The 15020-nt window shown below is 41.5% G+C and overlaps 1 protein-coding gene across 1 annotated transcript; it reads left to right on the forward strand.

Annotated features, from left to right (window-relative positions):
• Positions 1–66: 66 nt before the first annotated feature.
• On the forward strand, positions 67–12820 carry LOC100547441 (ADP-ribosylation factor GTPase-activating protein 1-like; the record flags this gene model as incomplete). Its single annotated transcript, XM_019622228.1, has 9 exons — positions 67–158; positions 730–826; positions 1958–2014; positions 2346–2378; positions 3691–3720; positions 5107–5163; positions 6846–6905; positions 8009–8085; positions 8542–12820. Coding segments are annotated over 9 exons (858 nt in total), but the record flags the coding sequence as incomplete, so codon positions are not given.
• Positions 12821–15020: the final 2200 nt, after the last annotated feature.

Genomic DNA, 15020 nt, shown 5'->3' on the forward strand with positions numbered 1-15020 from the left:
ACAAGATACATTGCTGAATTAGTGGTTTTTGCTATACACGGTTTCACTGCTTAAATCTTTTGTTGAAGTAGTTCTGCTGGACCTCCTCAGAATGCAGCTGCCTCTTCTGACAAGGCTTTTGAAGACTGGTTAAATGATGATGTCAACTCCTACCAAGGGTAATGCAATATTTATTAACTTTATTTGTGCCTGGCAGTCAGGATGTTACACTACAGCTGTGCAATTGTGATGCTGATTCATTAGGCCATACTAATGAACAGTTACATCCAATTGTTACAGTGGTAGGCTCCAAACTAGGTAATTCTTAGTGTATGTAGTACCCTAACGTGTTTTAGTGTAAGTGGAGGTATTTATAAAGGCAACACTATTCTTCTTTTTCCCTCCTGTTTTCTTATATTGCTTCATAAAGGTTTGCTTAAGTTTCTGGTATGAGTGATCTGTTGGAGAACCATTAAGTAGGCATTATCTTGCATAAGAGATGCCTTAATTAGCAAGAATTCACCAGTGGATCCTTTTTGATGTTAAGTTTCTGTTAAGAGGGTGGGTTTGTATTTTGGGTGCAAGGCACTCTGCTAATTCAGCAGCTGTCAGCACTACCAGGCTTTTTCTTGCAAGTGTGTTTTAAAGTCTGCAAAGTGATTATTCTTTTATGCTTTATATTTTTAATTAGTGACTTGCTTTATTTCAGTCTGCTAATACAGATCCTGTTTACTCCTTTTCTTAATGCAGTGGCCAAGAGAATCGCTACGTAGGGTTTGGAAATACAGTAACCCCTCCAAAAAAAGAGGATGACTTCCTGAATAATGCCATGTCTTCTCTGTACTCTGTAAGAAAATACTTAAAGACTTCTTTGATCTGCAGTAGTATTTTCTTCTGTTTCAAACTCTGCTATTGCAGTGCAGATAGATAGGGGAAACTAAAGGCTCCTAGATACAAGGAGATGTAGAGCAGTAGTTCAGTTCCCAGTGCAAGAAAAATACTGGAGGACTTGGAAAGTTAAGCATCATATTTGAGATCAGTTCTTAAAGATAAGGAAATGAGGAGATAAGAAAACATGACAGCATATGGCTGTACATTGTCATGAGTAAAGCAGAGATGATGAAAGTTGGATCGTTGGAAGGAAATGTGGAGTAAAGTTAGGAGCTGTCATATGCTGCAAAGTAACTGGGCAGGGCAAAATTTGGCATTTGGAGTCACTTAGACGGGTCGTAAGGTTTTTGACCGGGGTTAGTGGTCAGTGGTCTTCTGTAGAGCATCATCACATGATTTGGACATGGAAAGTCTCTTGTGTTAATGTGCTCGGAAGCTGTATTTCTAGTTAAGTTGTAGACTGTAGGCTAGAGAGATAAAGTTAGGAACCACGTCTATAATACATTGCAGATGTGCTTAGACAGCAAAAAAGAGGTGGCACTGTGTTGTCCAAGTGACTGTCAGCTGTTATTGGAATACTGACGTCATTGAAACATACAACTAAAATGCCCTCTTCTGCCCATGAAAGCGTATTACAGTGTAATTTTAAAGCACTTATGTGTATTCATCCCAGTGAGGAAACCTAAAATATAATGTGTTACCTCAATATCCACTCTTTAAACAAAACATCTGTACTTGGTGGGATTTATTTAAAAAAAAAAAGATTAGAATCATTCTCCTTCTTCACTTTCTTTAGCTGGTTTCTTAGAGTAATTGTTTTCACACAGCCATTTCTAACAGAATAACAGCTGAAACTCACATTTCTGCACATTGCAGCATTTTGTCACAAGTAATGGAGATTCATTGCTATTTTACAGTTGAATGAGAGGCTGCCATTTTTGCTCTCATTGGTGGGTGATTCTTATGTCCATGGGACAGGCTGTATGGGAGCACATTTTAACTTAATTTGGCATGTAATAGTGAACACTTGGTTATCATCTGTTACTGGCATTCACATAACTTGGTGCATTCTTGCTTTCTTTTAAAGGGATGGAGCAGTTTTACAACTGGAGCAAGCAAGATTGCCTCGGCTGCTAAGGAGGGTGTAAGTAAACACAGTGTATTTCAGTGTAATTCTTGTGAACTAGAAATGGTTCTGTCATCATGATCTGGCTTCTAATAGGGATCTGTCTTTAAAAGCATTACCAAGACAGACTAAATCCCATTTGTTGCATCTCTTTGCCTACGGTGTATGAAATACTGGCAGTGAATGTTCCTATCTGCTGTATTTCTCATGTTTCTGAGTGGTCATTTCTTGTCAATTCAATTCTAAGTTTTCTATTTGTTTTGGAAGGGATCTCTCAGCATTTCAGATGTGTATGTTTGCTAGAAACAATACCTTTGATTTTTAAATTTGAACTCACTTCTTTTCACAGGCTACCAGGTTTGGATCTCAAGCAAGTCAAAAGGTGATCATAGATTAAGCTTGATCTTATTGACATTTAAAAGCCAGTTATTGTCATGTATTTGTCCTACTAATTGATTCAGGCTTGTGTGTTTATCTTCATGGTGCACAGTAATTCTTAGGTTCTAGCTCTTATTTCCATGGGAATTGCACTCAGTTACTGTGATCAAATTAAATAGAAAACAGACCATGATAATCTGCTGTATATGTAACTGTCAGGTGCATTCAAAAGGCAGCAGAATGAAATCCTTCAGTTTGACTCTGGACAGAAAACACTCCTATTTTATTTGTGTGAAGCTTAAGTGTCTGTCTTAAAGTAGTTTTCTTTTGTAGGTGATCTAATGTGAAGCAATCCATTCATAAATCCTTTCAGATATTGCAAATGTGAACTGCTTAATATTGTTGTTAAGTTCATTTGATTGGGTGAGCTTAAAACAATGGAAATTCCAGAAATATTTCCTCTTCCAAACTAAGGTTAGAACAGAGAAAGCTGGACCCGAGTTATGCAGAGCTGTGATGTAAGCAAGATCTATTTGCATAGAATAGAATTAAATTTGAACATAAAAACCTGTAAAGGGAGGGGGTTCTTAAAAGTGCCAGTATTCTGAGTGAGTTGCATGTGTTAATGCCTTGTATAAGGTATTTGACTTGGAGCTGTGACTGCCTGTATGCACAGCACTAGCCTGGCACGTGGCTGGGCTGCTCTTGTGCCATACACATGTGAAACTGCAGGTGTTTGAGCAGGAGATGTGTGCAGTAGGATGGCAGTGCTCCACACAGCAAGAGAAGTTTGTGTGTGATTTTTCACAATGAACAAAAATATCTTGTGAGAGCAGCCAAACTTCATACCTAGAAGCTTTAAAATATTTACTGTTTGGCTTACCTAAAAAAAAAAAAATGCAGTGTCTGGCAGGTCTTCCTTTTTCACTTCAGCCAGCAGTTTCCCTTTCAGAAAACTGTTCTTCCTTTATAACACGTGTAAATAAAATGCAGAGTGTACAAACTCATCACGTCTACTGACAAGGACCTCAGCAGTGTGGCTCCCTACAGCCTAAGCTGTGTTATTGAAGCTTACGTTTGCTTCCTGAAATGTGTTCTATTCCTCTGTAGAACAGGCATAACATCTTACTGATGGATTTATTAAAAGTGCCTTTGATGTCCTTTGACCGAACGCATGCACTGTCAGCCTTGTCAGTAGGTGTGAGGTTGGTGGAGGTTGGTGCTACGTAACTTGCCTGAAAGAGTGCTTCCAAATTTTTGCTAAAAGCTGCTTCTTCTGCCTTCCTTGCTCTTTCTCTTTTGCTGTCTGGGTAAAGTTTTGGGGCTACAAGCAGCAGCCAGAGCCGGTAACACCCTCACATACGTTCTTGTGCATGGACTCCTTGTCACTGTTCGTGCTGAATATGTGCATTTGCTCTTCAGCTGTCTCCTTTTTTTTTTTTTTGTGTGCCTTAAGTCAAATCTGTTCAGAATAATGTTGTGTGTTTCGTATGGTAACGTTCCTTCAAACCTACCTAAAATAGGTTAAAATGGATAGAGATACCCGGGCTCTGTATGCTCAGAAAACATTCTGTGCTTCTTTCCATGCTCCCCATAAACACCAATTTCAGGATTTCCTTTTTGCATGTCTGATCCAGGAATGCAGTATTCAAGGAACTACCCTGGGATGCTGTTTGAAGGCAGGCTCTTTAATAAACACACTGTGATGTAGTGTTAGTAATGGTGCTATCCAAAATCAATAGTAGCAAAGATAATGATTTCAAAGGAAACATACCCTAATCTCATTTTTCTGTACTTATGAGATTGTGTGATTGAGGATGTGGGTTTACATCAGAATTCATGCTGATGCAAACAATAACTTCACTTAGCATGGCCGAACTGTTGGTCTGTTACACCTTCTGTTAGGTAACATCCACTTGTATGACAGGCTCAGTGCTCAGAGGGATCTGTCATATTTGAAGAACCCTATTCGATCCCCTATGTTATTTTATTTGAGCACTTCCTTAGCTTCATTTCCAGTGCAGACAATGAGAAGCATTTGCAAACCTTGATGTCTTGGTCAGAATGGTCCTTTTGTGACTTACGCTGCAGGCTCACAGTTTTGTAAGGTGCCCAATACAAGGATGGATCTTGTTCTGGGCTGTAAGAGAAGTTCTGAAGTGTGTTGTTTCCTCTCCCTGCCTACCTGCAGCCTGAAAAGAGATCATAGAAGTTTTTGGTCACAATGTTGCCTCCTGTGTATGGCTTAGAAACCATTGGCTTGTTATCAACAGACGGCACCAGCAGCACTGCGAGGCAGAAGAATTGGTGAAAAATGATCAGAACAGATGCAGTTCTACATGTGATGTCACTGGGGGAGAACAGGAAAAAAAAAAATAGAGTGAATGAAGTTGTTTTTTTCCAAATTCTCAGCTGTGGGCTCAGCAGAGGGCCTGTCCTTAGGCTGGTTGATCCATTGCTTCTGCTCCTGCTGTGAGGTCAGGTTTTGCTTTGGCTCTGAACAGCCCCAGCAACCCTCTGCCACACGCCTGTGGTCTTGGTTTTCCTCAGCACTGTACTGTGTGTGCTTTCAGCTCATTCTGCTTGTACGAATCAAAGCTTAAGGCTTCATGTATTTTTGGAGATACTGCTGAGAAACCAGTCTGCCGAAAATGTTGGCTGTGTTGTTGTTGTTGTTGTTTTTGTTTAAAGGAAAATATAACTGACTTTGTTTTTGTTTTGCTTTTAAATAGGCATCAGAGTTAGGTCAGACATTAAATGAAAATGTTCTCAAACCTGCACAGGAAAAGGTAACTTTGGAACTAGTAAATTCCTTACAGAGTATGATCACAATGACTCAGAGAGCAATTGCATCCTTCTGTCACAACTTCACAAGCTGTCAGTGTGTCCTTCTGTTGGGTTGGTTTCTTTTCTTGTTCAAGCTGAGTAGTAAAGGGGAAGCATCAAATAACTCAGAGCTAATAAGTCACCAAAGGAGGGTTAATGAGTGCATTTCTCCCTGCTATGCTTTTCTGTGTCCACAAGAGTCTGTCGAAGTCTTTATTGTTAGATATTGTAGATATAGATTGTGTAGATTTCATGTTTTCAGTAATGGAAGATGGGCTAAGAAAAAAATACACCCTAAATGGATAGAGAAATCATTTTTGTAAATACTAATAACTGTGGGTGTTGATAGTCTTTTCCCTCCTCTGCATGTCAGAATTTTTACATTCAACCAAACATCTTTAAGTGACTGTTGTTCATCTGCTGCCTCATTGGAGACAGTAAAGTTTGGAGCAAAGTGTGTGTGTGTGTGTGTGTGTGTGTGTGTGTTACACGTGAATGGGGACAGGTTATCAAATAGAAGTTAAAAAAATAAATCTTGCAACCTTTACTTGGTATTTGTGCAGAAACTTCTGGTGGCTAGTACCAAATTTTGCATGCATTCATCAGCAAAATAGAGTCTAAAATAACACTGAGCTGTTCTATGTTTTTTGGAAACATAGTGTGAAGAAGGTTTTTCTTCTTACAGTTATTACTGACCAGGAACATATAGCTAACGGCACTTTGAAAGCACACAAAGCCACCTGGGTGAATGTAGGAAGTGGCCATACCAGAAAGCAAGGCAGGCAATCCACCTGAATGCTTAGTGAGAGCTGACAGTGCCAGTTTTAGGGTCATAGAGTGGCCTGGGGTGGAAGGGACTTCAAGGATCATCAAGTTGCACTCCCTGCTGCAGGCAGGGCACCCCTGGTTCGCCTCACATCAAATGTTGCCTTCCTGTTTCCTCTGGTTTAAAAAAAAAAATAATAAAAAATAGTGCTTGTGTTTGTTCTGTGCTTCTGAAATTTCAGATCAGCTCCAAAATTCTGAAGTCTTTTGTGGCAGTGTGGTGATCTGTTTACCTCCATGCCTTTCCCCCAGGTGTAGGGATTTTGATAAAGCAGCCCGGTGTTGCTTTCCGAAGAGAAGCGATGCTACTGCTTTGGGATGTGGGTTAATCTCCAATTTGAAAAGTACATTTTAGCAACAACAGGAATTCTTTTGCATTGATTTTATTAATTCAACATTCTTTACTCGGATTCTTCTGTGATTTGAAATGCTGATTGGGTTTGTCCTCCCCCGGATCATCCGCGGTTTCTTTCACAGAGCTGAGGAATGTTATTTTTAGGGCGAAATTTTGGGGGGGTGTCTTTGTTTTTAGTGCTCAGTGTTGGTGTAATGCTGCTTTCCTCAGGTTCTCTGTATGCCATTTCAACGTATTTCAAAGGGCTGAGGTTTGTTCCACTGGAGATCAGTGGACTTATTATTATCTTAATGGATTATTATTCTTACCTTAAACTTGTTGGCCTTGCCTTAGGATTACTGTGATTCACGTCAGGTTTTTGTTTTCGTTACTTTCTTTTTACTAGTTGATACCATGAGAAAGCTTGTTTTAAGGCTTCAGCATTACTCTGTTTGATGACTAATGATCAAAACTTTGATTCATTAGGTGAAAGAGGGGAAAATTTTTGAGGAGGTCACCGTGGGGGTATCGCAGTTGGCCAGCAAGGTATGGAGAGGCCTGCTTCTCTTGGAGGGAGGCCAAGCAGTAAGCCAGTCTCCATATTCTTATACAGCACTTTGAGTGACCACAAAACATCTTTAGTCTCTACTTGTGGTGAATAGAAATGCAGTTTACAATGGTCAGTACTTGTTGGGGTACTAAAAGAGCTCTACAGCTTTGAGGCAGTCCTTCTAATGGCTTCACTGAGGGCACGTTGTAGGGCTGTAAGACCACCAGTGTCCTAAACACACAAAGAAAACCTCTGCCGGAGAATATGGAGACAGCTTGCGTTATGTTTGTGTGGTTGAACTTACTAACATTGCGTACCTTTTTCTTTGTCTTCTTTTGCAATCACTGCTTGGTTTTGTGGTAAGTGCTCTCTGTGCCTGCTAGGTGCAGAAGTCTTGCAGAATCAGTGTTACTTAGGAGGGTTTGTTTGTCTTTTAAGCACTGGATAACAGCTCAGTGCCCAGAGCGCTGAGAATATTTGAATAATACAAGTTTTGTGTTCCTGTTCTGCTTAAAGCCTGGCGACTTGAAGTCTGAATTCTGGGGTTCCTCCTCCATGTCTGTGACTTAGAAATAGTGACTTCTGTAGGCATCACTTCAGAATTTGTGTTTCTAACCCAATACCAGTCCAAAATAATAACCCTGAAAGGGGTAATTTAGTCGTACTTGCTCTAGAACTCAACATTTGTCCTGTTCACATGAATAATACTAGTGAGAATGAGTGAGAAGTGTATAAAGTATTAGAGACATCAATACTAGTCACATGAAACATCCAAAGAGTAGTGCTGTCATTAAGTTTAATTTCATATAAGAGGTAATCCCAACATTTTTGTCAAGAAATTCTAGCAGATGGTTCAAAAGCCCTTACTTACAGAAGTGGATGAAAATGCTGAACTTTATGTACTTCTCAAATCATCCAGCAGCCTTTGTTGTCAAACGTTTTCCTTTAGATCAACTAGAAATTGCCCATCAAAAGTGTTCATATTAATCAGTGTAGTGAAATTTTTCATAACGTTATCTGTATGTGAGCAAGTGGGAGAATGTGTTGTGGCTTCTGCTGTTGGCTCAGTCCAGATGAGAAGTGTGTTCTTTCTGCCTAGGTTCAGGGAGTTGGCAGTAAGGGATGGCGAGATGTCACCACTTTCTTTTCTGGGAAACCAGATGATCATTCTGAAAGGTATTTCTTTTGTTATTATTTTCTGTCTCTTTAAAACACATTGTTTTGTCTCCTGTGTGTTCTCTGCAATGCAGTAGTACCAGATATATATATATATATATTTTTTTTTTAAGTGAAGAAATTATTCTGTCTTTGGGGAAAAAATTGCAAGTAGTCCTTCTCTGATGTAGTTCAGGAGCCCATAAAGTTGTTCTCAGTATGAGAGCAAAGTAGTGCTCTGCACCTTGATTTTGAACTGTATGCCAAATGCATCAATGTCTTTGTATTGTAGACAGTTAGCAATGTATTTGAATTAGAAGAATAAGCAGTGCTGTTCTGAGAAATGCATCTAATTCTTTTGCCTTCTGTTTTTGTTTCAGCAGAGGGTGGTAACATTATCATTGTGGTCATTTCTGTTTATCGTTGTGTTTGATAACTAATTTATTTCTCCCTTCCTCTTTCTCCCCACCTTGCCAGTAACAGACCAGCCGAGGGAGACAGCTACCAGAACAGTGGAGGGGAGGGCTACCAGAACAGTGCTGTAGATCAAAGCTTCTGGGAGACCTTTGGCAACTCAGACCCACCGAAAGCTCATAAATCTCCAAGCAGTGAGAGCTGGACCTATGTGGACAATTCCACAGAGAAGAAGAGCTCCGATAGCTGGGATGTGTGGGGCTCAGGAACAGCCTCCAACAACAAGAACAGTAACAGCGACAGTTGGGAAAACTGGGAAACCAACTGGGAAAACACAGGAGGGGAGAGCAAGGCCAAAAAACCTCCTAAGGCAACAAAAAAGGCATCTTCAGCTGATGATAAGTGGGATGACTGGTAGAACTGTTTACCCTGTCTTGTGCAGCTAGGAAAGGGAGACCACGCTGGCTGGTTGAGAGGAGAAAGTTTTACACACATCTGGAGTATCTTGGTTGACCTTACTGATGTGTTACTTTTTGTGCTTTTTCCATTTGTTTTCCTTCTGCCCCAACTTAGGAAGAAAAAACAAGTAGTGTCTGAATCTTTTATTATGTGAAGATGGTTCTCTCATTTTTATGGATAGTGAGAAATATATGTTCTCCTTGCACTATTGAGGCTGGGTACACTGACTTTAAGAGCGATCTGAAAGACACAAGCACGTTTTAATGCCATAGACTTGCATGTATAAGCTCATAGGTATTCATCCAGTCTTCAAATAATTTGAGATGACCAGAGATGTTTAACACAAATAAAGAATGGGCTGTATCTTGAAAAGGCAGCCTTTCAACGAGCAAGCTGCAGTTGAGTAGATCCAGCTGAAATGCCTTATGGATTGCTGTGACAGGACGAGGTCTGGCAATTCAAACTGGTCTGTAAGATACTTTTTATTGGAGCTTTGTTTTTAATCTTTGGGAGATTTTTAGATTTTCCAAGTTATTTTCTCCCCTTTGAATTAATCAGGATTCTAGAGCTAGATGATTATTTCTTCCCACTCATCATTTGGGCAGCCTGAGCTATCAAGGGATGTTCAGAATGGCTCCTTGTGCACTGTAAATTCTTAACCCATCAAGCAAGAGGAGCACCTCTCCTACATGGATGTGATGCAGTGCTGTGTATCCTCCTTCCTTGCCTTTACCCTTCTCCCACTCTGAGTATTTTGTAGGGTCTGTTTTGTTTTTTCTTTTGTCTTTTTTCCTTATATCTGTCTATGTTATCTGTGCTGACAAAAATGAGATCTTCCTGCTGTTTATGGCCTTCTGGACATCTGTTTGGCAACTCAGCAGTGAAATGAGTTAGGAAGAAGGAAAGAAAAGATTCCAGTAAGAAAAAATGCATGGAAAATATGAGTACATTGAGGAGAGAGTCTGGCAGTGAGCACCTTCCAGGATGAGTAGATGTCTATGTTTAATAGTAAAACTTAGATTAAGCAGATGTTTTCCAATTAATCTTTAATATGTCAAACTGTATCTCTCTCTGTCATGTACTTCTCCACATTTTCTTCCTGGATCCTGTTAGAGGAATACAATTTTGGAAGCTTCAGGAACTCCTTGTCAGCATTAAGGAATGGGATGGAAGATCCAGTTCTGTCTCAGCCTTGACCCCCAAAGGTGCTTCTCATTACGTGAACCATAATGTGTACAAAAGGCCTGTGATCTTTTAACAGTCAAGGTGTTTGCATTTTAGGTGGTGGATCATAAATGTACACTGCCTGAAAATCATCAAACTTTAATTCTTGACATCCTTACATAGTTTGCTTTGGCAGCAGCATGGAGTTCTTTACTGCAGGCCCTGCAGATCTTAATCCCTACCTAAAAAGCCTTTTATTTTTAAAAGTAGTGAAGTGTTTGAGCAACAATGGGTCAACAACTGGATCTTGATCAATTGAAGTTACTGAAGTTACCTCAAATGTTGTTCTTTTTTTTTCCTTTTCCTCTCATCAAGGAGGAAAAAAGCTTGTCACAGAGTTTTTCCAGACTGTAGTCATATTGATAAATCAAAAAATTATATCCAGCAGCTAAAAAACAAAGGAGAAAGAGGAAGGGGCCACGAATCACTCCCAAATGTAGCAGATATTAAAGGCTTACAATCTTTGCAAATACCATACAGGTATTTGTGTCCTGATTCTGTATTGTTATCAGCATGACTTTTCAGATAACGAACAAAATGTTTTCCTAGCCTTCTCTAGCCCTGTCCTGCATTTCTTTTTTTTTCTTTTTTCCCTTTGCTTCTGCTGAGGCAATGCTCTGAAGCTCACACAGTGCGTGGTGCTGCTCAGCACCCAGATCTGGGCTGAGCCATGCCTGCTTCCCCTTGGGGGTGGTCAGAACAGGAGAGATCTCGGTTTGCAGCGCTGCTGTTGTTGCTACTGACAGATGGAATTTTGTTCTACTTCTCCTCTTCCAGGTCCACCTTTGTTATCACTTAGTTGCATGTCAAACAGAACTCTGTCTCTTTATTTTGTCACCTGTCTGTGGTGCAGTACGTGGCCGTGATGCACATCCTTGAGGGCCACACACTGCAGTGTATGTGAAGGAGCACTGCTGTGTCCCCAACTGACGGTCAGTCCTTGTGACATCTTGCAGCAGTGTTAGCAAAGTGCATCTGCTGCGTTGCATTGCCCGACTGCTGGTGTCTGTCTGGAGTGATGAGAAGCTGAATCAGCCTCCTCTGGACAAACTTGGTGTGGTTTCTTTTCATAAAGCTCCTGAAATAGCTGATAGTGGGATAAGCTTTATTTTAGTGTTTCCAGTCGGCGGTGGTGTGACGTTTGCATACATTCTCAGCTGTGTGCTTTGCCTAGGAGAAAACTGGTTTATTTATATCTCTCTTGTAGCTATGATTGGTATGAGCCTTTTGTTTGCTTTTCTGGTTTTACTTCTGCATTTTTGAGATTTTATTTTCTACACTGATGTAAATGGCCAGAGCCCTGCTAAGGCTTTTGGGCATTAATTTTTCTTCCAGTTCAGGAGACAACGACAGAGCAGTATCTCTCTTGATACAGCACCCAGAAAGGTGTTACTGGAAGAAACTAAAAACCAACATCATGGCAGAAAGTGGAACAACAACCACAGATCTCACGTGCTAATTGGCCTTGGTTTGATGGACAGATTGGTGTTTTTTAGTGACTTGTTTGAATCTGTGCATTTTGTCATGTCTTCCAAAGGAGAGAGGATGAAACGAGAACACTTTCTGTTGCACAGCTCCAGTTTTATTGGACTCTTTGTTTAAGAGTGTATGATTCAGAAGCTTGTGCTGTTTGAAGTTATTGTGTGTAGAGGGAATGTTTATTAACATTTCCCTCCTTTCCTCAATTCCCTTTTTTTTTTCTTTTTTTTTTTTCCCCACTCCTGATCATGAGCCTTTTTGATAGGTGAACATCACTTTCCTTTCAATCCCACACCAGTTATTAACAGTTCTGAGTCATACAAGCAAACTGCCAGGGGAGAGTGCAGTGGCTGAAATTGCAGCTGGACCAACCAGACATTGCAGTGGTGGATAGCAGTTTCCTTTGTACAGCTTTAACTTTGGAAGACACAGAGAGGTTGGATTCCTCCAGGTAGCCTGAAATCAGAGAAACATTAAGGTGTTCAAGCTGAGTGCTGCTTGCCAAAGAGAGCGTTCCCAGCAGAAAGCAAGGCTAATCCCAGGAGTTGGGGATTGCTTTAAAACATTTCACTTGTGTTTTGGTGCCTCCTAACAATCACTGTGTTTTCGAGAAGTGCTTGGCCAGCTATTCCTGGTGCTGAGACCTGAAGGGTAATGCTTCTTTTGTTTTCCCAGGCAGACATGTAACATTCCATGGGTTCATCATGTATTTATGAGTGTGATGATCTGTGCAATAACTTAACAAGTGTAGGTAAAACGTTTCTTGTTTAATCCAGGATACATTTAAAGATACAGTGGTCTTCTTTGAAAATAGCTGACAGCCAACCAAGGTATTTCAGTTCTCCCTCTACTTTGGCAATTCTAAATTCCATTAATGATGGATTGAGCAATCAGTGACTTAAACAGAAATCAAGGAACACAGTGATGCACATCGTTAGAGTTTGATTGTAACAGTTCACGGTGATCTCTCATTGTAGAGCCATTTTTCATTATTGAGGCCAGCAGAAACCTGGTCAGTCTGGAATGCTGTATCTTTAATTTTCCTGATGTGTTTCATGTGAAGTTCACAGGAATGGCGATTTCAGTGAACACTATTCATTGTTCTGTAGAGTGATACCAGACTTGAACTGCAGTGTCATCTTTTAAAGAGCATTATAATAAAGCAAAGAGCTATGGAGCAGAGCAGCGTTAAGCCCTTTTTCAGGGAACTTCCATTTACTTTTGAAAACTTTGGAGAAAAGTCATTGGTTTGCATAGTGTCACTACGTGGCTTTTGAATGAAGCTGGTCTTACTGTGGTTAGCAACGCAGAATGAACTCAAAATAGGGCACTTCATAATTAAGAAACAAGAATTAAGAAGCAAAGTACTGTGTCGATGCTAGTATGTCTTTTTGGAGAATATCTGACATAGCAGTGTAATGGTTTTGGTTTCTTCTTTCTCTGCTGTGGGTGCTGAAGGACGAAGGAAGCTGCCTGTGTTGCTGTCAGAGACCACAACAGGTGCTTCATCTCTGTGTTTTGTAGGGGTTCCATAGTCTCACTTTAAAAACCGACTTAAGAACTTGCTGTGTTAGGAATAGTTAATAACAACATTGTGTGCATCTTTAAAGTGAGCTACAAAATACAAATTGAAGTGGTTGCACGTACTTCTATAGATGCTATTTTAACAGCTTGCTTACAAACACGCTGCAGAAGAGGTAGCTCTTACAGTCTGTCTTCCCGAGCTGCCAGGTTCCTCTGGCTCATCCTTCAGCTGGTGGCGATGCTTCGCATTCAGATTCCAGTCCCCTCCATTAGGCAGCCAGCCATGGGGGTGTGTCTGTGCTTTGTGCCCTGAGCTTTATGAAAATGGCACTAGGATCCAATCATGCTGACTTGTGGGAGGAATTGCATTTGCTTTCCCCCAGAGAAGCGGGCAGTGGGTTGGGTGGCTGCACTCTTACCAGCGCTGTGCTGCATCTGTTCCTTTGCAGTGCTCTGCGTGTGGGATGCAGAGCTTCCCGCTGTGATTGCTGTGAGCAGTGGGATGTGCTGGCTGCAGAGGGGGTTCTAAAAGCATGTGGATACCACAAAAAGCATCAATACTTGCTCTGAGCAGGATGGGGCTGGTGGGTGGAAAAAAAAAAAATCCTGTATGAGAAGTGAAGCTGAGCTGTCTCATTTGAAAGCAGTAAAAGCTAAAGATCCAACCTAACTGCAGCGCCTTTGTCCATCATCTGTAAGTCACTGGCTCACACGTAGGCCAACACTCATTGCTCGTCTGCTTTGGCTCCAGCTATTCTGCAAGAGGCTGCATCCCATCAGCAGTGCAGGGGAAGAAAAGTCACCTCCTCTGAGTGAGTCACTGGTGCTCTGTTTGGGTGATGGATCAAACCAGGTATCTCAGTAGCGTGGCTGCTGCTCAAGCAGGGGAATGCAGTGCTATCAGCTCCTTGCAGTTTGCAACCCCCCTTGTATTTCCCTTTAAGCACTGCCAAGTCGTGCTCCCTGGAGGTCTGCTCAGCCCTGCTGAAGCTGCAGAACATTGCAGCAGGTAAAGAAATAAATCAGCTCCTGCCAGGAAACACGGGAAGGCTGGAGTGTGTCTCTCCAGGGAAAAAATACAGATAAAATTGGTCCACTTCTGATTGAAGTGCCACTGTTTAATAACAGCAGAATTGCTACAGTTACCTCCAGACTACATGGACCCAACCTCTCTTGTGCATACAGTATTTTCTGCACTCCTGCCATGAATGCCTGATACGTATGTCAGTTAGTGTGCCGGGCTGTATGTGGGATGTTGTGATTAATGTTGAAATAGAAATTCACTTCTTGACAGCAATCTGTGCTCATTGCACGTAAGCTTGTTGCCCTTCCTGCAGGATTTGCCCCTTTAACTCTGCTCACAGATTTCCTGCTGACTGCAGCAATTCCCTGTACCTGCAATGTGCTGCACTTGAATGGCAAATTTAGTCCTCCTCACCAGGACTTCGCCACTCAACATAGGCTCCGCAGTGCAGGCAAGAATAGAGTCTGAACCTAAAACCACTGGGGAGACCTAAACTTGTCTCTGGGTTGGCCACAAACCTTGCAGTGAAGTGCAGAATGGATCACAGAAGGGCAATGGGCTCAGCTGCTCTGGTAGTCCAGCGCAGGTCGAAGGAATGCTTACTTCCCCTTCCTTCCTCTAGAGGGAATTGCATCCTTGTGCTTGGCTGCAGAAGGAACCTGGCTGTAAGGGAGCGCTGAGCAGCTGAATTCAGGGTGATGTTTGGTTCTGCTGTCTCTGCTTAGCTGCTCTCCCATCCTGTCCCACATTGCACTTTCACGCTGTGCCAAGCCTTTGTGGTACGGATCCCTCTGACCCCAAGGAGGGACCAGGTGGGTTCGTGTCCCTGTCG

This window comes from Meleagris gallopavo, chromosome 22 (genome assembly GCF_000146605.3).
Source record: "Meleagris gallopavo isolate NT-WF06-2002-E0010 breed Aviagen turkey brand Nicholas breeding stock chromosome 22, Turkey_5.1, whole genome shotgun sequence".
Lineage (NCBI taxonomy): Eukaryota > Metazoa > Chordata > Aves > Galliformes > Phasianidae > Meleagris > Meleagris gallopavo.